This window comes from Hylobates moloch, unplaced genomic scaffold (assembly GCF_009828535.3).
Source record: "Hylobates moloch isolate HMO894 unplaced genomic scaffold, HMol_V3 SCAFFOLD_11, whole genome shotgun sequence".
In the NCBI taxonomy this organism is placed as follows: domain Eukaryota; kingdom Metazoa; phylum Chordata; class Mammalia; order Primates; family Hylobatidae; genus Hylobates; species Hylobates moloch.
In genome coordinates, this window is record NW_026652286.1 from 49,232,601 (window position 1) to 49,260,051 (window position 27,451).

The 27,451-nt window shown below is 55.6% G+C and overlaps 1 protein-coding gene across 2 annotated transcripts in view; it reads left to right on the forward strand.

Annotated features, from left to right (window-relative positions):
* MYO7A (myosin VIIA) overlaps positions 1-27,451 on the forward strand; it is a 78,350-nt gene that overhangs the window by 44,016 nt on the left and 6,883 nt on the right. Inside the window, exons 20-40 of one of the 2 annotated variants that reach the window (XM_058446844.1) lie at positions 51-158; positions 1,045-1,254; positions 1,615-1,818; positions 2,109-2,285; positions 2,753-2,842; positions 4,263-4,390; positions 9,052-9,178; positions 9,732-9,851; positions 10,443-10,616; positions 11,796-12,023; positions 13,836-14,006; positions 16,989-17,106; positions 17,838-17,964; positions 18,875-19,158; positions 20,782-20,972; positions 21,655-21,779; positions 22,386-22,543; positions 23,403-23,556; positions 24,749-24,904; positions 25,343-25,448; positions 26,522-26,635. In XM_058446844.1, the coding sequence (XP_058302827.1) occupies positions 51-158; positions 1,045-1,254; positions 1,615-1,818; positions 2,109-2,285; positions 2,753-2,842; positions 4,263-4,390; positions 9,052-9,178; positions 9,732-9,851; positions 10,443-10,616; positions 11,796-12,023; positions 13,836-14,006; positions 16,989-17,106; positions 17,838-17,964; positions 18,875-19,158; positions 20,782-20,972; positions 21,655-21,779; positions 22,386-22,543; positions 23,403-23,556; positions 24,749-24,904; positions 25,343-25,448; positions 26,522-26,635 (3,270 nt within the window). The remainder of the gene's footprint in view (positions 1-50; positions 159-1,044; positions 1,255-1,614; positions 1,819-2,108; positions 2,286-2,752; positions 2,843-4,262; positions 4,391-9,051; positions 9,179-9,731; positions 9,852-10,442; positions 10,617-11,795; positions 12,024-13,835; positions 14,007-16,988; positions 17,107-17,837; positions 17,965-18,874; positions 19,159-20,781; positions 20,973-21,654; positions 21,780-22,385; positions 22,544-23,402; positions 23,557-24,748; positions 24,905-25,342; positions 25,449-26,521; positions 26,636-27,451) is intronic. The other variant, XM_058446846.1, reaches the window with a different exon arrangement.

Here is a 27,451-nt window from a genome sequence, read left to right on the forward strand (position 1 = left end):
AACAACAGCTACACACATTTCCATGCCCACTGGATGCCCCCTTCCCTCAGTACCTGCGGCGCCTCGAGGCTGAGAAAATGCGGCTGGCGGAGGAAGAGAAGCTCCGGAAGGAGATGAGTGCCAAGAAGGCCAAGGAGGAGGCCGAGCGCAAGCATCAGGTGAGCCGAGAGCCTCCAGGCGCCTTAGGTGTCCACTTGCTGGCTTGTCCCCTCCCCGAGCTGGCTGCTCATCTGTCACCCGGCACTGCAGCCTTCCTTCCATCCTTCAGAGTGGCTGCACTAGACCCACTCGGCCAGCGTTGCCTGAGCTCTCGCTGGGCACCTGGTCCTGTGCCATGCAAAAGGACGGAGGGCTGTGGTGGCTCCAGAGGAAGAGGCCCAGGCCCTCAGCAGCCGCTTTCTAGTTGGGAGATAATACCTTGGTAAAAGCACAAGCCAGCTGATGGCATGAGGGTGCCACGCTGCCAAATATAGAGCCACCAGCCACAGTGGCAACTGAACACTTGCAGTGTGGCCTGTCCAAATGACACGGTGCTTTAAGTGTGAAATACACACTAGATTTTGAAGACTTGGTGGGGAAAAAATGAATATAAAATATCTCGGTATTATTTTTATAATATGGATTACATGCTAAGTTAATATTTGGGAAATATTGAGTTAAATATACTACTAAGACTAATCCCACCTCTTCCTTTTTGTTTTTTAAAACGTGGCTACTACATGGGTGGCTCACATTCTATTTCTATTGGGCAGCACTGGTCTAGAGCCTCAAACCAATGGCCATGGGATGTCTGAGTTGGTGTGGTCCCCATGGAGCAGGCGGCTCCCTGAGAGCCCTGAAGGATGGGCAGGATTGCTGTTTGGCTTGTTGAGAGGCCTCTGAGTGGCCGAGAGGTGGGGAGGTCGGAGGCTTCATTCTCCCCGGCGGTCAGGAGGTGGGGACTGAGGCCCTGGCTGCTGCAGGGGCTCCCCAGGGAGAGCTTGTTCCCTGAGGCTGTGGCACCGGAGCTGACCCCATGTCTTCTGTGTCACCCCAATTGCCCAGGAGCGCCTGGCCCAGCTGGCTCGTGAGGACGCTGAGCGGGAGCTGAAGGAGAAGGAGGCCGCTCGGCGGAAGAAGGAGCTCCTGGAGCAGATGGAAAGGGCCCGCCATGAGCCTGTCAATCACTCAGACATGGTGGACAAGATGTTTGGCTTCCTGGGGACTTCAGGTGGCCTGCCAGGCCAGGAGGGCCAGGCACCTAGTGGCTTTGAGGTACCAGGCTAGAGACAGGGGCTCCAGAGGCCCACACACACCGCTTGTGCCGATCCTCCCTCCTCCTGTGCCCTTGGCCTTAAAGCCCACCCAGCCCCTCTGAGCAGTGGGGAGCAGAGATGAACTGGGTCCGGGCGTAGATTCCAGGTCCTGTCCCTCTCTAAGGCCCTTCTCAAGTTTTTTTTTGTTTGTTTTTTGTTTTGTTTTGTTTTGAGATGGGGTCTTACCCTGTTGCTCAGGCTAGAGTGCAGTAGCATGATCACAGCTCACTGCAGCCTTGAACTTCCGGGCTCAGGCGATCCTCCCACCTGAGCTTCCTGAGTAGCTGGGACTCCAGGGCATACCTCTCGTCTCCTTCAGGACCTGGAGCGAGGGCGGAGGGAGATGGTGGAGGAGGACCCGGATGCAGCCCTGCCCCTGCCTGACGAGGATGAGGAGGACCTCTCTGAGTATAAATTTGCCAAGTTTGCTGCCACCTACTTCCAGGGGACAACCACGCACTCCTACACCCGGCGGCCGCTCAAACAGCCACTGCTCTACCATGACGACGAGGGTGACCAGCTGGTAAGGCCTGCCTGCCTCTAGGTCACTGCTGGGTGGGGCCAGGGCTGGGGCTATGGACTCTGCTGCTGGTGGTGGCCGTAGGTGATGAGGGTGGTGGGTCCCTGGGGGCCAGGGACCAGGTCTGACTATAGTCTTCACTGCAGTGCCCAGCCCGAGGGCTGACCATGCGGGAGGGGGTGTCTCCAGCCCGCTCCCCAAACCACCAGGTCATTTTGACAGCTTTAGCAATGTCCTCCACTCTGGCCTCTGACATGCGCACTCTAGCCTCTGACATGCGCACTCTGCCCCAGGCAGCCCTGGCGGTCTGGATCACCATCCTCCGCTTCATGGGGGACCTCCCTGAGCCCAAGTACCACACAGCCATGAGTGACGGCAGTGAGAAGATCCCTGTGATGACCAAGATTTACGAGACCCTGGGCAAGAAGACGTACAAGAGGGAGCTGCAGGCCCTGCAGGGCGAGGGCGAGGTGAGGCCAAGGTGCCCTCTGGCTGATGTCCCTCCCAGGCCGACAGGGAGGGCTGCTGGCATCGCCAGCCTTGGGCTCCTCTGCAGAAAAAGGATCCTATAATTCATCTCTGCCTCACCGACCCCTGCCTGCCACCCTCCTTTGTCTACTTGTGGGAACAAATGTGTGAAACTTTTATAAACTGTAAAGTGCTGACCATAACTGAGGGGCCTCATGGCAGAGCAGACAGGGGCTTTGCGGTTGGAGCCAACTCCCGTACTATGTTTTTCTGAGTCTCAGTTTTCCCAACTGCCAGTTGGCTAGTGGGGGTGCAAGGGTAGGGGTGAGCAGGTGGACGGTGGCAGTGTGGGGGACACCCTGTAAGCTTCACGTGGAAGCGAGATGGTTCCCCGCAAAGTCTTGCTGTCGGGGGTCTCGACATTGCTTTCTGCTCAGCCACTTGACCCTGATCCCCGCTGGTCCTGCAGGCCCAGCTCCCCGAGGGCCAGAAGAAGAGCAGTGTGAGGCACAAGCTGGTGCATTTGACTCTGAAAAAGAAGTCCAAGCTCACAGAGGAGGTGAGGGCAGATGCTGGGGGTCTGGCAGCCCACGGGTGGCTGCCTTAGGTGGCCTAGGCTGGAGCACAGCTGAGCTGGGGGCCCACGGAAGCAGGAGCAGGAGTGGACACTGTATGTCCTCAGGGGTCTTGGCTGGCCAGGACAACATGGGTGGGTTGGTGGGCGATCAGGCAGACACGAGTGTCTGAAGAGGGTGGGACCTCAGGCTGGGGGCGGGAAGGGCTTCCTAGCAGAGGGCACTGAGCAGGGGAGGCCAGTAGCGGCACAGGTGAGAGGGAATACACTTCCAGCCAGGGCGCAGACCCGAGGCACTTGGTCCAAGGACCTTTGAGGCATGGGAGCTTTCTGTGGAACAAGAGTGCTCATGGAGCATGAACGGGATTAATTTACTTGAATTCATTCTTCAGTCACTTTGCCTTTTCAGGGCACTGTCCCAGCCCTTGTGCTCTGGGGTTGTCCAGGCTGGTGTGTGTGTGGCAGGATACATTGGAGAGGCAGACACAAACCAAGGCATTCACAGCCTTGGGGGCCAGGCCCCCATCCCCACATTTGCACATGCCAGTCCCTCTGCCTGAAATTCCTCCTTTCTCTGCCTGGGGTCACCTCCTCCAGGAAGCCTCCCCAGCTCCTCCACTGCAGAGTCAGGGGCTCCCACTTCACCTCTGCCCTTGTCCTGTCCCCACCTGAGGCACAAATCCAGCCTTGCAGGTGTGTGGCCTCGGATTTGAATCCCAGCTCTGCCGCTTAGTATTCAAGGGACCCAGGGAAGAAAATGCCCACTCCATGGGGTCCTGGGAAGAAGGCAGAAATGGCAGCCGAGGGTGTTCAGTGGTGCTCCCCGTCTACACCACCCACTCCTGCCGCTCGCCTCTCACTCACCCTACATCCTCTGGGCAGAGCTCGAGGCTTGTGCTATGGGCTGTGTGGGATGAGAGAGGAGAAACATCTCATAAGAACTGGTGTGAGGCTGGTCACATCGGGGCTAAGGGTGTTGGTGACAGGGTGGTGGTGACTGGCGGTTGGAACCTGGGGTATACTCCAGGTACCACAGTTATGTTGGGGGCGGCACCCCAGAGAGATAGGGGTCCCGCTTGGAGTCAGAGGATCATGTCCCTGTCCTGGCTGAGAGGACCTCCCTGGGGTGGGGTGTGGGGTGCAGGGTATCAAGGAGACGGCCAGAGGAGCTCTGTCCCCAGAAGTGGGTGGCACCGGGCCAGTGTGCCCCGGCTGTGTGGGCCAGTTATTGGCCTAGCATCTGCTGTGCACGTGGCAGGGGTAATGACAGTGATGGGCAGCCCAGTTCTTGTGCTCACTCCTTAGATTCTGCTTTCTGGGGAGCAGGCAGCCTCGGATGCTGGTGCCCTGGCTGGCAGGGGAACGCCCCTAACTTCACCTGCCCTGTCCTCTCCCTCTGGCCCAGGTGACCAAGAGGCTGCATGATGGGGAGTCCACAGTGCAGGGCAACAGCATGCTGGAGGACCGGCCCACCTCCAACCTGGAGAAGCTGCACTTCATCATCGGCAATGGCATCCTGCGGCCAGCACTCCGGTCAGTGCCGGGAGGCGGGGGCACCGGGGCCTGGAAATCTTTTGGTGGCTGAGTGGTGCCTCTGTCGACCTAGCAAGAGATTAAGCCAAGCAGGCCTGGGTCTGGCTTCGCTGCTAGCTAGTTGGTGGAGTTAAGACCTTGGTAGAGTTATTTCATCTCTCTAAGCCTCTGATTCCTTGTCTCTAAAGGTGGAATCATAAAACAGGCATCCCTTGGAGACATTGCAGGTTCATTTGAAGGCCACAGAAATAAATATCACAGTAAAGAGAGCCACACAAATATTTTGGTTTCCCAGTGCATATGAAAGTCGTATTTATACTGTACGACAGTCTATGAAGTATGAAATAGCATTATGTCTAAAAAAGGTAGACACCTTGATTAGAAAATAATGCCAAAAATGCTAATGGTCATCTGAAAGTTGTATCTGTTTGCTGGAGGGTCTTGCCTTGATGTTGATGGCTGCTGACTGATCCGAGTGGTGGTTGCTGAAGGTTGGGGTGGCTGCGACAATTTATTAAGATAAGACAACAGTGAGATTTGTTGCATAAATGGACTCTTCCTTTCACACAAAATTTCTCTGTAGCATGCAATGCTGTTTGACAGCATTTTACCCACAGTAGAACTTCTTTCAAAATTGGACTCAATCTTCTCAAACCCTGCTGCTGCTTTATCAATTAAGTTGATGCAATATTCTAAATCCTTTGTTGTCATTTCAACAATGTTCACAGCATCTTCACTAGTAGATTTCATCTCAAGAAACCACTTTCTTTGCTCATCCTAAGAGGCAACTCCTCATCCACTGAAATTTGATCATGACATTGCAGCAACTCAGTCCCATCCTCAGGCCCCACTTCTCATTCTAGTTCTCTTGCTATTTATTTCCACCACATCTGCAGTTACTTCCTCTTGAAGTCTTGAGCCCCTCAGTCATTCATAGAGGTTGGAATCCACTTCGTCTAAACTCCTATTGATGTTAATAATTTGACCTCCTTCTATGAATCATGAATATTCTGAATGGCATCAAGAATAGTGAATACTTTCCAGAAGCTTTTCCACTGATTTTGCCCAGATCCACCAGAGGAATCACTATCTATGGCAGCAATAGTCTTATAAAATGTATTTCTTAAATAAGACTTGAAAGCCAAAATTACTCCTTGATCCATAGGTTGTGGAATGGATGTTGCATCAGCAGGCATGAAAATAACATTCATCTCCTTGTACATCATTCTTTTTTTTTTTTTTGAGACAGAGTCTCACTCTGTTGCCCAGGTTAGAGTGCAGTAGCACGATCTCAGCTCACTGCAACCTCTGCCTCCCGAGTTCAAGCAATTCTCCTGCCTCAGCCTCCCGAGTAGCTGGGACTACAGGTGCCCGCCACCACATCCAGCTAATTTTTGTATTTTTAGTAGAGACGGGGTTTCACCATGTTGGCCAGGCTGGTCTTGAACTCCTGACCGTGTGATCCACCCGCCTCAGCCTCCCAAAGTGCTGAGATTACAGGTGTGAGCCCCTGTGCCCAGCCCCTTGTACATCATTTTTAAAGGCCCTAGAATTTTTGGAATGGTCACTAAGCATTGGCTTCAATTGAAAGTCAGCAGTGCATTAGCTCCTGACAGGAGAGTCAGCCTGTCTTTTGAAGCCTTGAAGCCAGCCAGCCACTGACTTCTCTCTAGCTATGAAAGTCCTAGATGACATCTTCCAATAGAAGCCTGGTTCATCTACATGGAAAATCTGTTGTTGAGTGTAATCACCTTCATCAATGATTCTAGCTAGACGTTCTGGAAAACGTGTTGCAGCTTCTCCACCAGCACATGTTGCTTCACCTTGCACCTTTATATTTTGTAGACAGTTTCTTGCTTTAAACCTCATGAGGTGATCTCTGTGAGCTTCCAACTTACCTTCTGCAACTTCCTTACCTCTCTCAGCCTTTATAGAATTGAAGAGAGAGCCTTCCTCTAGATTAGGCCTTGGCTTAAGGGAATGTTGTGACTGGTTTGATCTATTCAGACCCCTAAAATTTTCTCCATATCAGCAAATAAGGCTGTTTCACTTTCCTATCATTTGTGTGTTCACTGGAGTAGCATTTTTGATGTCCTTCAGGACCTATTCATTTGCATTCACAAGTTGGTTAACTGCTTGGCACAAGAGGCCCAGCTTTTGGTCTATCTCGGCTTTCAACATGCTTTCCTCTCTAATCATTTCTAGCTTTTGATTAAAAGTGAAAAATGTGCGACGCTTCCTTTCACTTGAACACTTAGAGGCCATTGTTGGGTTATTAACTGGCCTAATTTCAATATGAATGTGTCTCAGGGAATCAGGAGGCGGGAGGAGAGGGAGTGAGATGGGGGAATGGCTGGTCGGTAGAGCAGTCAGAACATATCTAACATTTATCAATTAGGTTTGCCATCTTCTATGGGCACGATTCATGGTGCACAAAACAATTACAATAGTAACATTAAAGATTAGTGATCACAGATCACCACAGCAAATATAATAATAAAGTTTGAGATATTTCTAGTATTGCCAAAATGTGACAGAAACAGGAAGTGAGCGCATACTGTTGGAGAAATGGTGCTGGTAGACTTGCTCCATGCAGGGTCGTCATAAACCAATTTGTAAAAAATGCAATGTCTGCGAAGTGTAATAAAGTACAGTAAAATGAGGTGTGCCTGCAGTAGCTACCTCATACATAGGCTTGTGGGAAGATAAAGCTATGAAAAGTATGTAGCACCAGACCTGGAGCATAGTAAGCGCCCCGTAGATGGTAGCTTTGATCATCATCATCCAACATGCATTTCCTGCTTTAACCCCGCTGCCGCCAGCTCACCTCCAGTCACCCACCCTAGGCCCACGGTCAGGGTTACTGGGGGCCACGTGCCTGGGAATCCTGCAAGTACCTCCTTCCCCACAGGGCCAGGAGAGGCCTTTACCCAGGTCCCTGGGGTTTTGGGGAGTTGAAGGGAAGACCCAGGCGTCACCAGGAGCCACCAAAAAATCAACTCAGCTGATGAGAGGAGGGCTAGGACTTTTCTGAGAACAGTCTGCACAGGACAGGTCTGTCGGGAGAGCTGATGCCATGAATGTGTGCCTGCTGGTTAGGAGGACAGCAGGATGAGGCGGGGACCAAGCCCCCACTTTCCTGATGGGGAAACTGAGGTCCAGAGTAGGGAAGAGATTTGCCCAGGGGTGACTAGGCCTCCTGCCTCCTGCCTCCTATCAGGCCCCCGTTTTTATCTCCCCAAGGCTAGTCACTACCTCACCGGGGTGGCCACACTGCCCGGGGCCATCCGCCAACAGGAGGAAAAAGCAGCTGCTGCAGGCATGTCTCACAGGCAAGAATTTGCCTCCAAATTATCTCACCATCATACCTAAAGCTGACACTTCTAGAAAACACGGTGCCAGGAGCCCTGAACCAAGAGTCCAAAGGCTGGGGTGTCAACTCCTTGAGGGGCCTCACATGGCTAATCCTTCCCTGCTCTCAGCCTCTGTCTCCCCATCTGTAAAGTGAATGGAGACTCCCATCTGCAGGTGATAATGTTTCACTAGTCTGTGGCAAAGTGGGAAAAGGAGGGATGTTTCTAAAGCTAAACTTGTTTTCTTTAAAGGACTGCTCTGAGACTTTGCCCTTCCTTCTGTTTGGAAATTTAAAATTACCTTTGTTTTATGAGATAATTGGGATCTAGATAGTGGGCAGGTTGTGTGTGTTATAAATGTTCTCATTTATCATGATAAAAAAAATGGGTAACTTCAGAATTTTCTTTGAAATTATAAACTCTCAAAACTGTTGAGCCACTGAGTTAGGTAATCCCAGCCCTGTCCTTTGGGAGAGAAGAGCAGCAGTGAGTGGCCCCTGGCAGTCACTGTGTCGTCATGGGTCCTGCCCTTGTGCTTGAACAGGCAGGCTGCAGTCTTAGAGTACCCAGTTTGCAGAAGAGAAGAACCATTCCCAAGAACAAGGACAGCAATAATCGCAGCTGGCATTTATGAGGGGTTCACTGTGCCTGGCACTGTGCTAGGTGCATCATAAGCCTTGGCTCATTCATCTTCACAGCAATCTTGTAAGGATTCCTTTAAAATGAACACCAAGAAATTACCTTGTTTTCATCCCATTACAAAAGTCATACATGGCCCCTTAAGTATTCAAACATTACAGAAATATACCAAAGTCCCTACTCATTCCACCCCCCAGTGACACCCCAGGATGCTTTTCCTGTTTCTGCTTTGTCCGTTGCCATGGGTAGAAGTTGCACCTGCTGCCGTGACTATGGGCTGGGATCAGAGAGGCGAACTCACCTGCCTGGGCCACCAGCTGGTTAGGAACGAGGCAGAGGCGGAGACTGTGCTTCTCATTAGCATGGTCACCTGTGGCTGTGGCTGCTGAGCCCAGAGCAGGATACGCACCACCCTGGATGGTGGGGCCCTGGCTGTGGGAACTGGATTGGAGTTGGGGAGGTGCTTTATGCCTGATGATCCCGTCTCCAAAGTCAGATCCCAGCCCTTGGCTCAGCCCTGCCACCCAGACTCACTCTGCCTCCTCCTAGGTGGTCTTGGCAAGTTGGAGAGGACAGCTGTGTGGTGTCCCACCGGCTACTGGGAGGAGGTAGGGACCGGGGCTGTTCCTCTGGGGTGATTCCCCCTCCCTTGCCCTGCTGCCTGCCCAGGGACGAGATCTACTGCCAGATCAGCAAGCAGCTGACCCACAACCCCTCCAAGAGCAGCTATGCCCGGGGCTGGATTCTCGTGTCTCTCTGCGTGGGCTGTTTCGCTCCCTCAGAGAAGTTTGTCAAGGTAGGAAGGTGCCTGGCCTCCTGGAGTGAGAAGGGGAGCTAGGCCCTGTCCCAGCACTGTGGGGACAGCAATAGCCAGCGGCTCCGAAGGGCCTGGTCACAAGGCCCACCCGGCCACCCCCTACCGAGCCCCATCTTCCTGGCACCCCCTCCTCTCAGGCAGCCACCTCTTTGCCCCACACGCCCCTCAGTCCCATTCTACTTAGGAGGGGGCTGAGTCTGACAGGAGCGTGTCCCAGGCCCTCTGCACCCTCGTCTTGGGGCAGGCCCTGGGCGCTGGGGTCAGAGTGGAGCAGGTCATGGCAGGGACCAACCCGACTGGCTGGTGCTGTGAAGGGGTATGGGGAGGAGCCGCTAGGCTGAGCTAGGGGGCGGCCACAGATATGGCCGGAAATAGGCGGTGGAGCTGAGAGGGTAGGGAAGCCACGGAAAGCAGCCTGGCCTGAAGCAGTGGCCTCCAAGTGCCAGGGAGGGCCTGGTGGCTGCCCTCGGAATCCACGTGGGGAGCCCCAGGGGCCGCGGTGGGGCCGCCTCAGTGGGTGCTCTGGCTGCAGTACCTGCGGAACTTCATCCACGGGGGCCCGCCTGGCTACGCCCCGTACTGTGAAGAGCGTCTGAGGAGGACCTTTGTCAATGGGACACGGACACAGCCGCCCAGCTGGCTGGAGCTGCAGGTTAGTGCGTGTGTGTGCACGTGCTCGTATGCATGTGCACAAGAGTGTGTGCAAGTGTGTGCATGTGTGCACGCATGCGTGACTGCGTGTGTGTGTGTGTATGTGTCCGGTGCACTCAAGTGCCCCAGAAACATTCCCCGCTTTGAGATTCTGTGGTTCCTCAAGCACCTACCCTCAAGTTCTGGAACCCCAGGCCCATCGGAACAGAAAAGCCCCCAAAGGATGAGGGACTCCATTTGCTGGCCTTATGGTCAAGAAGACTTGGGCAAAGGAGATTCCCTCTGTGTCTCAATGCCTTTACCTGCCACATGGTGAAGGTCATATGAAGTGATAGCAGGGACCCCTGGCCTGTGGCAGTGCCTGACCTCTCAGCCCCAGGCCCTGGCTCGGGTCCTAAAGGTGCCATTGGGGTGGGGTGCACAGCAGGGCTCCCTGGACACCTGTGACAGGGACAAGCAGTGTCCCAGTGAGGTGCTGGGGCCTGGGGCGCTGGGGCAGCTCCAACCCCACAGAAAGCAGAGAGCCAAAGTCCAGAGGGGCAAGCAGGTCTGAAGGGAAGGGACCCCACAAACCCTCTTGGGGCACTTCCAGGCCACCAAGTCCAAGAAGCCAATCATGTTGCCTGTGACGTTCATGGACGGGACCACCAAGACCCTGCTGACGGACTCGGCAACCACAGCCAAGGAACTCTGCAACGCGCTGGCCGACAAGATCTCTCTCAAGGATCGGTTCGGGTTCTCCCTCTACATTGCCCTGTTTGACAAGGTACGGCCGCCCGGAAGCACCTCCCTCGGCCCCACTCCGGGCCGCCAGTGCTGCCACCTACTGGCCGGGGCTACTCACCCTTGAGCACCTCGGTTTACCCCTGAGCCTGTGCTAATCAGCTCTGCCTGACTCCTCAGGACTGCCGACAACTCAGCCAGGTGCGGTGGTTCACGCCTGTAATCCCAGCACTTTGGGAGGCTGAGGCGGGCAGATCACAAAGTCAGGAGTTTGAGACCAGCCTGGCTAATGTAGTGAAACCTCGTCTCTACTAAAAATACAAAAATTAGTGGGGCACGGTGACACATGCCTGTAGTCCCAGCTACTTGGGAGGCTGAGGCAGGAGAATCACTTGAATCCAGGAGGTGGAGGTTGTGGTGAGCTGAGATCACACCACTGCACTCCAGCCTGGGCGACAGAGCGAGACTCCATCTCAAAAAAAAAAAAAAACCAAAAAAAAAAACCAAAAAACAACTGCTGAGAGCCCTTCAGCACCCAAGGGAAAAGCCAGCAGTAGGATGTCCTCAGTCCTGTGTCCTCAGCCCAGTGAATCCTCTCCTGGTGCTGAAGGAAGAGCACGGCACAGGCTGATGGGAGGGCTGCGCAGCCTTTGTGTGCAGATGGGAATGGAATTCCCTCTCAGGTTGCTATGGCATCTGATGGAGAAACTCCTCAGCAAACGGGAGTTCCTTCACACTTGCCCTCAAGCAGCCGGAGCGTGGGTGTCCCGCAGACTCACCTCGGAGGCTGGAGCCTCCTTGGCTGAGTGGGCCCTGGGGCTTGGGTGATTTTGCCTCCACCCCCAGCAACGTCATGCTCAGCAGAGGGGCCCCCGCCCACAAGCCCAGGGGAGGTACCATGTTGCTGGACACAGTTTGCCTGGATTTTTCTCACCGATGCTCTTGTGTTTCCAGGTACTGTCTGTTCAGTTTCCCAAAAGGCTTCCACTAGAAAATGGGAATTCCCACGTCACTGTGCCCAGAACTGAGGCTAGGAAGGCAATGGTGGGAGTGTGGCTCAGAGCCCAGGGCTGGGATCTGGTCTGCCTCCTGGGAGCCTTGGACGTGTCCCTGCCCCTCGCTGGGCCTCGGTCTTCTGTCTGAACTGACCGTTGGCCCCGTTGAGGCTCCTTATAGTCCTTCCCTGACTCCATGCCTGCTCCCCTCCCCGCTGTGCCCGCAGGTGTCCTCCTTGGGCAGTGGCAGCGACCATGTCATGGACGCCATCTCCCAGTGCGAGCAGTATGCCAAGGAGCAGGGCGCCCAGGAGCGCAACGCCCCCTGGAGGCTCTTCTTCCGCAAAGAGGTCTTCACGCCCTGGCACAGCCCCTCCGAGGACAACGTGGCCACCAACCTCATCTACCAGCAGGTGGTGCGAGGAGTCAAGTTTGGGGAGTACAGGTGTGAGAAGGTGAGTGGGAGGGAATCTTCCGCCAGGCTCGCTTGGCTCACAGCCTCCTGTTTTCCACGTTTGGGCTGAGTGCTCCTCTGTGAGTCATCATCATCACCCAGCTCAGGCTGGGGTGAGCCTGACTAGAGTCAGGCACTCTTCAGCCTCCTGGATGGACACCGCCTACTTCAGGGGTCTCATGAGGAGAGGCGAGATGGCAGGAGCAAGGGCTTCTGAGGAGATCCTGAATTCCACCAGTGGAGCAGGCCCCCACACTGCTGTAGTGACGGTGTGTGCTGCAGAGGATGTGCCGCAGGACCTGCTGCACCATTCTGAGTATGTCTAGTAAGCGCTGCATTAAATGAGAAATACAGCCATTCCTTGAGATCAGAATTTGCAAATGTGTATTCTGTTTTGTCTTTCTGAGGACAGGAGTTATGTGGTTGTTTTGTTTTTGATAATGGTAATGGTAGCTACGGTTCTGTTGGTGGTTGTGATGGAGGGATGAGAAAGGAGGTGATGGAAATGAAGAGGATGGTTGGTGGTAGTAACACTGGTGGAGGTAGTGATGGTGGAGATAGTGATGATGGTTGGTGGTGATGGTGGACGTAGTGATGGTGTTTGTACTGATGATGGTAGTGATGGTGGGTGGAGGTAGTGATGGTGTTGTTGGTGATGGTGGAGGTAGTGATGTTAGTGATGATGGTATTGTTGGTACTGATGACAGTGGTGATATTGGAGGTAGGGATGATGTTGGTGATCGTGGTGGTGGTGGTGATGGTGTTGGGTTGATGACAGTGTTGTTGGTAGTGATGATAGTGGTGATGGTAAAGGTGGTGATGGTGGTGTTGACAATGACAGTGTTGTTGGTAATGGTGGTGATGGTGGAGGCAGTGATGGTGTTGGTGATGACTGTTGTTGGTAGTGATAATGATGGTGATGGTGGAGGCATAGTGTTGGTAGTGATGATGGTGATGATGGAGGCAGTAATGATGTTGGTGATAGTGTTGCTGGTAGTGGTGGTGATGGTGGAGGTAGTGGTGGTAGTTTTGTTGGTGGTAGTGGTGATGATAATGGTGGTATCGGTGGTAAGCAAATATTCAGGCAGAGTGCATTAGTATAGCCACATCAGTTACTAAAATTCTGAAGTATTTCAAACTGGTTGGAAAATATCTATTGCCTCCAAGGCCCCCAAGAGCCTTTCTCTATGCCCTTGCTTCTGGAGCCCTGGGGAGTCCTAGGTAGGCATCACTGGGGCTGCTGCGCACCAGGCCAGGCAGATAAGGGGCAAATGCCCAGTGGCCATTTGGCTCTCTGAACCCTCTGCAGTAGATCCTGCCAGCTGTTAACCACTTTAACTATCCACCAAGTGCTTAACGGTGGTGATGGAGGCAGTCACAGTGATGCATTCCCCTCACTCTGACCCCACCAGCAGACCCTAGGTGTCTCCCGTTCTCCAGGGCAGACACTTCCTCTTCTGCTGTTTGTCAGCTCTGGTCACTGTCTCACAGGGCTGAGTGTGCAGTGGCTGCTCGATGGGCTGGCTTGTTTCTTTGCGTCACTTCGTGTGCCCCTGGGCAGAGTCCAGCTCCATGCCAGTGCCAAAGGGATCCAGGAGAAGGTGAGGGTGTGGCCCTGCCCTTGGGGAGCTCGTGGTTCCTCTGAGCAGACAAGAGTTCCCTGGTGAATCAGTGAGAAGCCTGGGTCCCAAAGGCCAGGCTCTGAGAGCTACAGGAGGCAGGGCCAGGAGAGGGGCCTGGAGCCTTTGGTGGTGTGGAAGGGCTTCCTGGAGGGGCCTGGGCCAATGCATGACCGAGGCCTCCCCCAACCTAGGAGGACGACCTGGCTGAGCTGGCCTCCCAGCAGTACTTTGTGGACTATGGCTCTGAGATGATCCTGGAGCGCCTCCTGAACCTTGTGCCCACCTACATCCCCGACCGCGAGATCACGCCCCTGAAGACGCTGGAGAAGTGGGCCCAGCTGGCCATCGCCGCCCACAAGAAGGTAGAAGGGCTGGGAGGAGTCTTAGAGAAGGGATGTGGACTTGAACAACCAAGGAGGTCCCAGCCGTCATCTGAACCTGTCTGTTGGGGCTGTGGGGAATGGGATGGCACCTGACCTCCCACCTCCCAGTGGCCCTTCCTTCATTGGACATCAGCTCACTCATTCTCCTGCCATCTGTGTGCCAGGCACACAGAGGGAATCAAACTTAACCCTGCAGCCTCTGTGGGGCCATGGGTACTGGGGCGCCTTTCCTGGTCTTGCGCCAGCCACTCGTTGGTGCTACAGCTTCCAGAGCTGCAGCTCGGGAGTGGCGGTGGACGCTAGACAGAGCTTTAGGAATTGCACCTCCTTTTTCCTGAAAGAACTCCAGCCCAACTTCTTGCCTGGGGAGCTTTAGGGACAGGCCCCCTTGACCCCCTTGCTTGGAGCCCAGGCCCATGACCAGCCATGAGTGGTTCCCTCCCAAGCTTAAGAGCCTGGCCAAGTAGAGCAGGGGTATCCAGATGGGGAGAAGGTGGGAGCACTGGCTGCTGGCAGGGGACCCAAGGCTGCCTCATCTCCATGGCCCTGGCTATGCAAGAGAATTGTCCCTGCATAAAAGTCAAGGGCTCCATAGTCTGAGGGCACCACAGACCCATGGTCTCACCCCTCCACCTCGCGGCCTCTGTCCTCACCCGGGAGCCCTGTGCCGCCCTCCACCTGACCGTGTGCCTTCTCTGGTCAGCTCCCCGCCAGCCTCCGCCTCTCCCTGAGTCCTGAGTGCTCCCTGCGCCAGCCTGCTTCCCCCGAGGCCCTTACCCTCCTGAACCCCACTTCAGAGGAGGAGCGTCTCCTCCCTGCTACCCCTCTGTCCCTCAAGTGAGAGCCCTGCCCTTCATCCTGAGGCACCTCCTCTCCCTTGGCCCTCACGTGCCGGCAGCCACTGCAGCCTGTCCAGCTGCCTCCCAAACAGCTGCAGCCTCCACCCCCACCTCCCTGAGGGCCTCCTCGGGGCTCACTGCCATTGTGGCATGTGGTACGTCCTGGGTGGGGTGCTATTACTATGCATTCATTTTATTTTGGGCACTTGTCATGTGCTGGGCACGATACCAGGACCTGGAGACACAGCCCTTTGTGGGACAGACATGGTTTCTGCCCTTTGGAGCCCACAGCTGAGCTGGGTTTCTCCTGGACTGGAGCTCCTCAGAGCGTCTGTCACGGAGCCCTGGGCCAGGCCCCTCGTAGAATGGACAGTTGTGAATCACAGTTTTTGTAGGGTGGGAGGGTGCATTGTTCGTTTTCTAGGTCTGCCATAACAAAGTGCCACAGACTAGGTGGTTTCAACAACAGAAATAAATGTATTTCCTTCCAGTTCTGGAGCCTGGAGCTCCAAGATCAAGGTGTCAGCAGGGGCTTTCTCCTGAGAATTCTCCCCTGAGCCTGCAGATGGCCATCTTCTCCATCTGTCACCACACGGTGATGTGTGCACATGCACGTCTGAGTCCAAATTATCCTCCTCTTAAAAGGGCACCGGACATACTGGATTACAGCCCACCCAAAAGATCTCATTAGTGACCTCCTTACAGACCTTATCTCCAGGCCAGGTGCGGTGGCTCACGCCTGTAATCCCAGCACTTTGGGAGTCCAAGGCGGGCGGATCACAAGGTCAGGAGTTTGAGACCAGCTCGGCCAGCATGGCAAAACCCCGTCTCTACTAAAAATGCAAAAATTCACTGGGCGTGGTGGTGGGTGCCTGTAATCCTAGCTACTAAGGAGGCTGAGGCAGGAGAATCACTTGAACCCGGGAGGCGGAGGTTGCAGTGAGCCAAGATCATGCCATTGTGCTCCAGCCTGGGGGACAACAGCAAGACTCCATCTCAAAAAAAAAAAAAAAAAAAAGACCTTATCTCCAAATAGGGTTACATTCTGAGTTGCTGCAGGTAAGGACTTTAATATGCAAATATGGTGGGTGGGGGAAGGAAGCGCACAATTCAGTCCATAACAGAGAGGTGTTTTGAAAACATCTTATTTTGAAATAATTTCAAACTTACAGAGAAATTGCACGTTCAAAAAAGTAGGACTGCTGTGTGCACTTCACTTCCCAGATTCACTGGGTGATAGCCACACTTGCTCAGTGATTTGTCTCTCTACCTACATATGTATTTTCTCTGAGTCATTTGAGCTTGGGTTGGTGACATTGAGCCCTTTGCCTCTGAATTCTCACTGATCTCAGGATGGCACCCCTGGTGGGCTCTCCCATGGGTGGAGATGGGGCCATCTGTGAGCTGGCATACACATCCACCCTTACCTACGCCTGTGTCTACATACTATAAAAACCAGGATTTCACTCTGACCCCTCCAGTGCTACCCCAGAACCCCAGAGTTCTCACTAGGGCTTGGGGGAATATTTTTAGAGAAACACAATGCTGGTGCTTTTGTATCTTACCAAGAGCACAGCAGCACCCCTCACGGATCACCTCACCTCCAGGCTCCAGTTCTCCCTTGACACACTGATCTTTCTAACTCCCAGATTCACCAGATCAGTTTCTTGCAGTTGTGGCTGCACTCACAGTCCCCCAGGACCTGACTCCCCACGCTGTGTCCCCATTCCCTCTCTTCCCAGTCTGCCCTGCGCACACCTCTGCTGCACCAGCACACGCCTCCTACTGACCTGGGGCCTTGGGCCTCCCACATTCTCTGGCTGGAATCCTTGCTTCTCTGTCTCTGCTAAACTGGGAACTCCCTGGAGGGGCAGCTATGCTTTCTCTGACTTTGGGCCCCAGCACCTGCATAGAGGTGGCACTCAAAAGTGCTCGCTGATGTTGATGAATGAGAAAGGTGGGGACAGGGTGGCTGCAGACAGATGGGAGCAGGGCAAAGCCACGATCCACAGGAGGTGCAGGAGCCCCAAGCTGCTCCTGGCTAGAAGGCAGCAGTAGCTGATTTTTAGAGCAAACTCACTCATACATTGTCTTCTGTCCCTCTGTCCCTCTCTCCCTCCAGGGGATTTATGCCCAGAGGAGAACTGATGCCCAGAAGGTCAAAGAGGATGTGGTCAATTATGCCCGCTTCAAGTGGCCCTTGCTCTTCTCCAGGTTTTACGAAGCCTACAAATTCTCAGGTACCCTCAGCCTGCGACACTCCCAGTCCCTTGCTCTGTAGCTCCAGCCCACAACAGGCAAGGGAAATGGCTTGAGCCAGAGGCCCCCATCAGTGGAACTCTTGCCTACGGGATGCTTGGTCTGTTCTGGTCAATGCTGCTGAGCGGGTCCTGACTCCATGGCACATCTTATGTGCTCAGTGGTACACGGGATTGAAAAACTGAGTGAGGATTGATTCATTAAGGCACATACTGTGTATAGAACAGGGTAGCCCAGGATTCAGACAGGGCCAGCCCTGCTGGGCCGACTCTGTGAAGTCGAGAGTAGCCAATACAAACCCACACAGGCCACTGGCTCAACCATCCTTGGGCCATCGTTACTGGGCACCTGCTCTGTGCCAGGCCCTGTGCTGATGCTGCTGTTCACAGAACCACCAAGTACCAGGGCCGGAGGGAGCCCTGGGCCTCAGTCCAACCCCTCCCCAGATCCCACCTTAATACAGGGCAGGGACTTGTCCAAAGCTGCACAAAGACCAATGGCAGGAGTGGGACCCAAACCAATTTCCCAATTCAACACTCTCTTCCTACTGCACTTTGGGTTTTGCCACGTAGTGAGTTTGTGCTGAGCCTCAGTTTACCTATCTGTAAAATAGAAATCAGTGTATTGCCACGTGCCTGGCCGTTATGAGATTGGGAAGGGCTGGGCCTGGGGATGGGAGGCCTGCCTCTCAGTGCCTTGGTCTCGACCCCAGGCCCCAGCCTCCCCAAGAATGATGTCATCGTGGCCGTCAACTGGACGGGCGTGTACTTTGTGGATGAGCAGGAGCAGGTACTTCTGGAGCTGTCCTTCCCAGAGATCATGGCTGTGTCCAGCAGCAGGTGAGGAGGGCCGCATGGAGACGCAGACAGACGGGGGAAGGAGAGGGGCCGGAGCTTCCCTGCGGGTCACGGGAAGTGAAGAGGCATGAAGTGACCTGCCTGGTTGCACGTGATTGGGCAGTTTGTGCCGCACTGTGCAGACCCCTCTGGCACCTTCTAGTGGAGGGATGGGCTTGGGCTTTACAGCACATTAAGGCTGTTCTGAGACAGGACTGGGCTGTCAGTACAGGCAGGGGCAGGCAAGTGTGTACAAAAGAGCTTGACCTGGGGGTTCAGGAGCCTGGGTAGCACTCACTCTATGTCTTCATTCCTAAAACAGGAGTCTTAATACTTTTCTCCCATAACAGTGGTGAGGAATGAAAGAATAATAAATGGGAGAGCTCTTTATAAACTGTGAAGCGCAGTGCACATAGGTGGAATGGTGGGGTGGGTTGCTGGAATTGACTGGCTTTCCCAGCAGTGCAGTGGCTCCCTCCCCCACCATCTGGGGCTTGTAGCAGTGTCTTTGGGTTGTGTCTGATATGGGCTGGAGTCAGACTGTGTCCAGCACTGACCAGACACATGCCAGGCACACAGGATGCAGTAGTGACAAGATAGTCCTTGTCCTCTTGGATATTCAGTCAAGAGAGGAGACAGACATTGAATAGGCCATTTTAAAGCATGGTATGATCAGGGCTGTGGAAGGGCAGGGAGGACTCCCTGGAGGAAGTGGCATGTAGGTTGAGATTTAAAGGGTGAGTAGGAATTAGACAGGCAAAGGAGAAGTGGGCCAGGCCAGTGCGGGTCTCCCTCTGGGCCATGCCTGACTCTGGCCAGACCAGCTCTGACTTAGCCTGAGATGTGTCTGAGCTGGGCCACGTCTCCCACTGGTTGGGGCACGTCTGACTCGACTGGCCTTGATCGCCTTCAGGGAGTGCCGTGTCTGGCTCTCACTGGGCTGCTCTGATCTTGGCTGTGCTGCGTCTCACTCAGGCTGGGCAGGACTGACCCCGGCGGGGCCTTGTTCTCCGTGTTGGTCCTGCAGGGGAGCAAAAACGACAGCCCCCAGCTTCACGCTGGCCACCATCAAGGGGGATGAATACACCTTCACCTCCAGCAATGCTGAGGACGTTCGTGACCTGGTGGTCACCTTCCTAGAGGGGCTCCGGAAGAGATCTAAGTATGTTGTGGCCCTGCAGGATAACCCCAACCCCGGTGAGTGTATGGGCTGCCTGGCACTGGGGGTCAGGGTGTTATGCAGACTGTATTAGTCCATTTGTGTTGCTATTATGGAATACTGGAGGCTGGGAGATTTATGAAGAAAAGAGGTTTATTTGGCTCACGGTTCTGCAGGCACTACAAGAAGCATGGTGCTGGCTGGGCATGGTGGCTCATGCCTACAATCCCAGAGCTTTGGGAGGCTGAGATGGGAGGATCACTTGAGGCCAGGAGTTCAAGACCAGCCTGGGCAACATAGTGAGACCCTCGTCTATACAAAACGTTAAATAAATTAGCTGGGTGTGGTGGCATGTGCCTGTCGTCATAGCTCTTCAGGAGGCTGAGGTAGGAGGATTGCTTGAGTCCAGGAGGTGGAGGCTGCAGTGAGCCATGATCGTGCCACTGCAGTCCAGCCTGGGCAAGAGTGAGACCTCATCTATCTCTTTAAAAAAAAAAAAAAAAGAAAAGAAAAAAGCATGGCACCAGCATCTACTTCTGATGAAGGCCCCAGGAAGCTTCCACTCATGGCAGAAGGAGAAGGGGTGCCTGCATCAGAAGAAAGGAAGAGAGGAGGAGGTGCCAGGCTCTTTTAAACAATCAATCAGTTCTCGCAGAGACTATATAGAGTGAGAACTCACTCATTACCGTGAGCACGGCACCACACTGTTCATGAGGGACCCACCCCCATGACCCAAACACCTCACACTAGGCCACCGCCAACACTGGGAGATCAAATTTCAACAGAGAGATTTGGAGGGGACAAATATCTAAACCATGTCGCAGACCATGCCCTGTGGTCTTGGCCTTGGCACTCAAGGCTGCTAGGATCTTGTTCCCATCTTTCCCCTGAAGCTAGACCAAAGAGCAGAAGCCCGTGCCTTCAATCTGTGGCCTGTGGGGAACCTCCTCTCCCTCCCTTCTTCTGGCTCTTCAATACTCATCTCCTGTCAGCTCTCCAAGTTAGATCAGGGTCCTCCTCAGTGTTCTCAAAAGACCCACCATCTTCAAGTGGTAACAGCAATAACAACTACTCTGCCTGAGGCCACTGAGGCCCTGGCCAAGTGTGGGGAAGACAAAGATGAAATGACCCCACCCTGTCCTCAGTGGGGAGGTGGGTGGGAAGCAGATAGTGACAGGCCTGTGACAGTGCAGTAAGCAGGGAAGCCCAGAGCCCCAGGAGCCCAGAGGAGAGGCTCCATGCAGACTAGGGTCCAGGGAGGAAGCCCGTGTGAGCAGAGCACAGCGGGCAGAGAGCGGAGCGTGATGCCAGCACAGAGGCGGGAGAAAGCTGGCCTGTCCAGGGAACTGCAAACAGCTTGGTTTGGCTGGGAACAGGCACAGTGAGGGAGGAGAGGCGAGGTGGAAGGAGTCCGGGAGGCCCGCTCACAACAGGCCTAGGAGTGTGGGGCTTCCTCCCAAGGGCAATGAGGAGCCACGGAAGGCTTTTGAGCAGGAGCGTTGCCCACTCTGGTGATGGTCTCTGTATGGAGAGTTGTGACAAGGTGGAGGAAGAGTGGCAAGTGGGCAGACACGAGTGATAACACCTCAGTTCTTCTGTGGGAAGATGTTCCAACTCAGCTTGTCTCTGACCCCGTGGTCCCACTCACCTCTGCTCTACAGCGGGCGAGGAGTCAGGCTTCCTCAGCTTTGTCAAGGGAGACCTCATCATCCTGGACCACGACACGGGCGAGCAGGTTATGAACTCGGGCTGGGCCAACGGCATCAATGAGAGGACCAAGCAGCGTGGGGACTTCCCCACCGACTGTGTGTACGTCATGCCCACTGTCACCATGCCATCGCGGGAGATTGTGGTATGTGGCCTGGGGGCGGGAGATTGTGGTATGTGGCCTGGGGGCGGCAGATGGGTGGGAGGTGCCATTAGACCCCTCTTTGTCCACTTCCAACAGCTGTACAATAGGTTAATGGTCTAGTGCATCTGTGAAGATGATCTTGGGATCTTATGGGACCGCACATTTAAAGTTGGGGCAGCTCTCAAACCTGTGCCAGGTGGGGAGGGGCCTAGAAATGGCATCAGATGAGGAACTGCCAAGGGGTGGGGAGTATCACCCGCACTGTCTGAACAGGCAGTGCTGTCTGAACAGGCAGTGGGGGCACAGTTGGGAAGGGCGCCCTGCTTCTTCTGGAGCCCCCTTGAGAGCAGCTCTGAGGACTCACAGCCCAGCTTCCCCAGTGGCTCCTGAGCCAGGCTCAGTGGATGAGGCAGCTCTCACACCATGTTCCCCTGCCTCGTCCAGGCTTTTCGACTGACCCAACCTGATCAGACACCCGGGGAAGGGCCCTGAGCTCAGCACAAAGGAGGCAGCAGGGACCTCAGAGACCCCAAGGAGGAACGGGGCTCGCAGGGTCAGAATGAGGCATGGGGTCCATCCCCCTGAAGAGTCTCCCAGAGTCCAGAAGGCTCCAGGGTATACCATGTTGATCCTGGTGGCCACAGGTGGAGAGCTGACCTGAGCCCCGTCTCTTGGCCCCTAGGCCCTGGTCACCATGACTCCCGACCAGAGGCAGGACGTTGTCCGGCTCTTGCAGCTGCAAACGGCAGAGCCCGAGATGCGTGCCAAGCCCTACACACTGGAGGAGTTCTCCTATGACTACTTCAGGTGATGCCTCCTGGGGAAGGATGGGAGCCACAGGGCTAGGAGCTGCAGGCTTCCGCTACTGTCTGGTCATGTGCTGGGGCTGCTTTGTGAAGCTCCCACCTGTGAGCAGGGCCTGGGTCAGAGGGAGCTGGAGGGCTGTTTCTGTCTGCCAAGATGACCCATCCTATGTGTCTCATCTTATCTTCCTTCCTTCAAGAGATGTCACTGCACCCATCCCAGGCTGGGCATTTGAGACTGAGTCCTGGTGGGGATGCGGGCTGGAAGCAGGCAGCTGGGATTCTGCGTGCCCAGCGCTGTGATGACTATGCTTTTGGGGCGGGGGGTGGGGGGCAGTGAGAAGCTTCCTGATGGAGGCGGTGTGCACTGAGCTCTACAGGGGGCACAGGGTGGTGGGGGAGGCTGGGACACAGCCCGTGGTGTTCTCGCTGCTGGGGTTTCACAGCTGAGAAAGGAAGGCCCAGTGACGGGCAGTAAAGAGCAGGGCCTGATGCCCACCCTCAGCCTCTGTGCACAGGGGTGGGTGGGGGTGGGGGTCTCACAACCTGGGGGTTTCTCCCCGGGGCTGCCAGTGATGGGGTGTTGCTGACGGTCCCTGTGCTGTGGCAGGCCCCCACCCAAGCACACGCTGAGCCGCGTCATGGTGTCCAAGGCCCGAGGCAAGGACCGGCTGTGGAGCCACACGCGGGAGCCGCTCAAGCAGGCGCTGCTCAAGAAGCTCCTGGGCAGTGAGGAGCTCTCGCAGGAGGCCTGCCTGGCCTTCAATGATATCCGTGCCACTGGGCTGCACCCAGGGAAGCTGGGGAATGGGCAGGGCCTTCGTCTGCACACCACCTTCCTCCTGAGGGCCTGCTGGGGCCTGGGCACGCCTGGGGAGGGTTGATGGAGGACCCCCTCCCTGGCACCTTTTGATATGCAAGGGGCTGCCTCACCCACTGTCTTCTCTGACCCTGTCATTTGGGTGCCGGGTGGATTGGGTGCCTTGTGCTGGGCCAGGCATGCAGGTAGAGCAGGGACCAGCCCAGCCCCTGGCCTCATGGGACCATACACACATCCAGATCAGTGCTGAGATGGGACCAGGCAGCACTGTGACCTGACCCATGTGACCTGGAGGGGGCAGGGGGGACTTCCTGGAGGAAGTGGTATCTAGGCTGAGCCCTGAAGACTAAGTAGGACTTAGCCAGGCAAAGGGGAGAGCGGGGGGAGTGTTCCAGAGAGAGGGAGCAGTAGCAAGGCCCTGAGGCACACACTGCAGGGCTGTTCCAGGGCTCTAGGACTTCAGCACAGACAGGATGGGAAGACTGGGCTTAGGCAGGGTTCCCGAGCCCTGTGAGGAAGCTTGGGCCGTGTCCTAAGGCCAGGGTGAACCACTGGGCAGGGGGTGGCATGGTCAGATTCGCGATCTGGGCAGTCCATCCCAGCTGCTGTGAGGGCTTGGAATGTGGGGCTGGTGGCTGTGAGGAGGCGGAGAGAGGGTGGGGCAGATCACGCCCATTTTGTGAGTGCGCAGCCTGAGGGCCGAGGGTCACAGCTTCAGGTGATGCAGGCCCTGTCGGGAATGGGGCCTCTGGACCCCAGGCCAGTGCTCCCTCTATTCGGCACAAGCCCTTCCTTGACAGTCCCCACCTGTGCTCAAGTACATGGGCGACTACCCGTCCAAGAGGACACGCTCCGTCAATGAGCTCACTGACCAGATCTTTGAGGGTCCCCTGAAAGCCGAGCCCCTGAAGGATGAGGCATATGTGCAGATCCTGAAGCAGCTGACTGACAACCACATCAGGTGAGCCAGGCACGGTGGGCGGATGAGGGGCAGACCCCACCTGCTGTAACGGGCAGCTCTTTCCCTCCTGAGGCAGCCGCTGGCTCTGCCTGGATGCAGTCCTTGCTCACACAGCCAGGAGCTGCTCATGGGCCCCCTCACATCCTAGCTTGGCCCCAAGGCCCAAGGAGGGCCTAGCAGGAACTGGGAGGTGGTGGCTGTCTCCCTTTGAGTCTGTCCTCTAAGGGTAACAGCCCCAGCTCCTCCTAACGTTTGGCTGGAGTCTCGTCTGGATGCCCCTCCCCTGCCTAGACCCTGCTGTCTGCCTGCAGGTCCAGCTCAGTCAAGTGTCCCCTCCCTGGTGCAGGCTGGGCCGGCTGGAAGCGCTGGCTGAAAACTCTCATGGGTTTGAGTGTTGGGCCCAATGCCCAAAGAATGCCACCTTCTCCTCCCCCTGGGACAGCCTGAGGCAGGAGTAGGAAGTCAGGCACAGGCTCCTCTCAGTCTGAGAAGCTCCACCCTCTCTCCTTACACCCAGGCCCCCGCCTTCCTCCCCAGCTGTGTCACCCTCTACATCTCTTCCACAAATCCATCCTCAAACTACATATCAGCTCTTTTGACAGTGCCAAACCTTTGTACATACCGTGCCCACAGCCAGGAAAACTTTTCAGCCCCTTTTCTGCATGCCATAATTTGCTTCATCCTTCAAAGCCTAGTTCAAATGCCACCTCCTCCTAGAAGCCCTCCAGACTTCCCACTGTCAGGCCCAAGAAGCTCAGAGTGGTGGCTGAAGGAGCCTGGGGTGGGACTGGTCTAACTCATTGACACTCAAAGTATAGGTGAATTAAAGAGCTTCTGCCAAAATATAAATCACACTGCTTCCTTCATGGAGAAAGTTTTGCTACGGAAACAAAAAGCCTCAGCTGAAGCAGAGTGCATGGTAACCTGGTGGCTTTTCATTGTGGCATAAGCCCCTTATCTCCATGGGGACTGGTAGCAGTGGCACACTTTGGGTAGCACTAGTTGCATCTGGCTGTCAGGGAGAGGGGTCTGTAGGTAGGGTGAGGGGTCCTGAGATAGCGTAAGGGTCAGGAGGGACGGTGCTGCTGTGATGAGCAGCTGAGGGGTACATGGCCCCCTCACCTGGGGGTGCACAGGTCCTGTGACTCCCAATGGCAGCTGCCCCTGCTGGAGCCCGCGCTTCCTCCTGCAGGTACAGCGAGGAGCGGGGTTGGGAGCTGCTCTGGCTGTGCACGGGCCTCTTCCCACCCAGCAACATCCTCCTGCCCCATGTGCAGCGCTTCCTGCAGTCCCGAAAGCACTGCCCACTGGCCATCGACTGCCTGCAGCGGCTCCAGAAAGCCCTGAGGTACAGCGGCCGCCAGCGCAGGGGCAGACACTGGGGCGGGCTCCTGGCCACACCGGGCTTGTGGGATGGGCCCCTTGGGGATGAGGACCACATAGCAGTTGGACCCGCCCCTGCGGTACCTCAACTGCCAGCTGGAGAGTCCGGCTGCTCGGGAGTGCTCAGCCCAGAGCTCCCAGGCTATCGGGTGGGCACAGACACCCGGGCCCACTTCATACTCTCCAAGGGCACTTGTGTTCTTCACTTTGCTGGGCCTCTCCACACCCATCGTCCCATTTTACAGATGAAGAGCTCAAGGCTCTGGGAGACTCAGTGGCCGGTCACATCATAGGAAGTGGCAGGCGGGGATCAGAACTGGGGTTGTCTGCCTCCAAGTGTCCTGGTCCCCTGGTCTCCACAGTCCCACGCACCTGCCCCCTGCTGCCCCTGCCGCCTTTTCAGAAATGGGTCCCGGAAGTACCCTCCGCACCTGGTGGAGGTGGAGGCCATCCAGCACAAGACCACTCAGATTTTCCACAAGGTCTACTTCCCTGATGACACCGACGAGGTGAGGGTCACCGGCTTCTAGGTCTGCAGTGTCCAGGACAGGGCCGGGCTTCTTGGGTGGACACCAAAGGCGGCCTTAAGCCTCTCTCCCATCACCTGACATTTGCTGCCTCGTCCTCCTGCCCCGTAGTGCAGTCAGGGCTCAGGACGAAGGCCATCGACTCCCCAGGTCAGGGGCCCTTGATTCCTGATCCAACCCCTGCTTCCTGGAGCAGCTTCCTTCAGAAGGGTGCCCCTCCCTCCCTGTCTCTGAGGAAGACTTGCCTTGGAGAAAAGCGCCTCTGAGCTGGCTTTGCACCTCCCTGGTGTAGCGCCCCACTGGCCCCCAGGTCCAGGCCTCCCCTGTCGCCTGAGCCCACTTTCCTGCAGGCAGAACCTCGACACCCCTTCCCCCCTCCCCACCTGAGGTGGTTGAGGTTCCCTCTGTCCAGGTCCTGTCTGCCAAAGGTCCTGTCTGTCATGCCTGTAGTCATGCTGCCCCTCATGGTCCCCAGCCCCTGCCTGTCTCAACACAGTGTCTCATTCAGATAAGCTTTTCATTTGAAGAGTCATTTATGAAACTTGTCTGAGGCTGGAGACTCAGAAATGCTATGACAGGATTTCATTTGCAAGGACCAGAGACTTCCTCAAATCCCTTCCTGTCCCTCCAGACATCTCTCCTCCTGCCATCTAAACTTCCCCAGACGCTCAAACCCTCCCATCTGTCTGGGCTGCTTTCCCCTCCACTTTTGGGTTTGCTTTTCCTCTACCTCAAGTCTCCTGCTTCCAATCACCCTTCCAGTCATCCTGCTGTGCTCCCTGGACCCCTCACTGTCACTCAGGCTTGTACACCCTGGCCCAGGACTCTGGACGCCAAGGCCACCTTCTGCTTGGAGGGTCGGGAGTGGGAGACCTGGGAAGACCCAGGCAGGAGTAGCCCTTTCCTTTTGTGAAATGCCATGCCCAGCTCTGGGCCCACAGGAGGGTGTCTGGCATGGGAGGGGGCTCAGTATAGGAGGCATAGCCAGAAGGGCCCGGGAGGACCAGGTGCCGGGAATGGCCCTGCAGGAGCCCAGTGCTCACCGCCCCTCCCAGGCCTTCGAAGTGGAGTCCAGCACCAAGGCCAAGGACTTCTGCCAGAACATCGCCACCAGGCTGCTCCTCAAGTCCTCAGAGGGATTCAGCCTCTTTGTCAAAATTGCAGACAAGGTGGGTCCTTCGCCACCTTCGCCAAGGTGGGAGATTTGCTGGGGCCATAAGAACTTACGTACAGCAGAGGGAAGAGAGAGGAAGTGGGAGAGAGAGGGGAAGAGGGCGCTGGCATCTGGCCATCTTCCATCCCTGCAGCCTCCCCTTACATGGAGTGGCTGCCCCCAGCTCTCTCTCTTCTGAGGCACTGCACATGGCTCAAACCCTCTTAGGGGCATGTGCCCAGGTGCTCTGTGTTCTAAAAACACCAGACCCTCACCCTGTCCTAACACACATGTTCTTTCCAGATTTGCTTTGACTGGCCCTTAATTGCCATGCTGGGTCAAATTAACCCTTGAAATAAGGTGTGATCATCCCCACTTGATAGATCACATAACTAGGGCTCAGAGGTTAGGTAACTTGTCCAAGGTCACACAGCAGGGACTGAGCTCCAGGTGGGTCTGACTCTAAAGCTCATGCCCCTGCCACCATCTCACATCATGCTTCCCCCAATACCTCTGTCCCTGGAAGTCTTCCAGGCCTAGCTAAAGCCCCCTCCACGGGAAGGCCTCCCTGACCTAGTTAGGTGCCCCATCCTGTTGCCGGCTGATGGCTCTGTGTGCATCTGTGTCTGTCTCCTTGCTTCATGACTGTCTCTGTGCCAGATACTGGGACCCAGAGGTGACCCCGATGAGATCCTAGACCCAGGGGAGCACAGAGCTGCAGGAGGAGCTGGACATGGATGCCAGAGAATGTCCACGCCAGGGGCTGGGCCGCATTCTTGGCCAGCTTCCCTTGAGTCTAAGGCAGCGTTCAGTGTCCCAGGCACTGAATGGA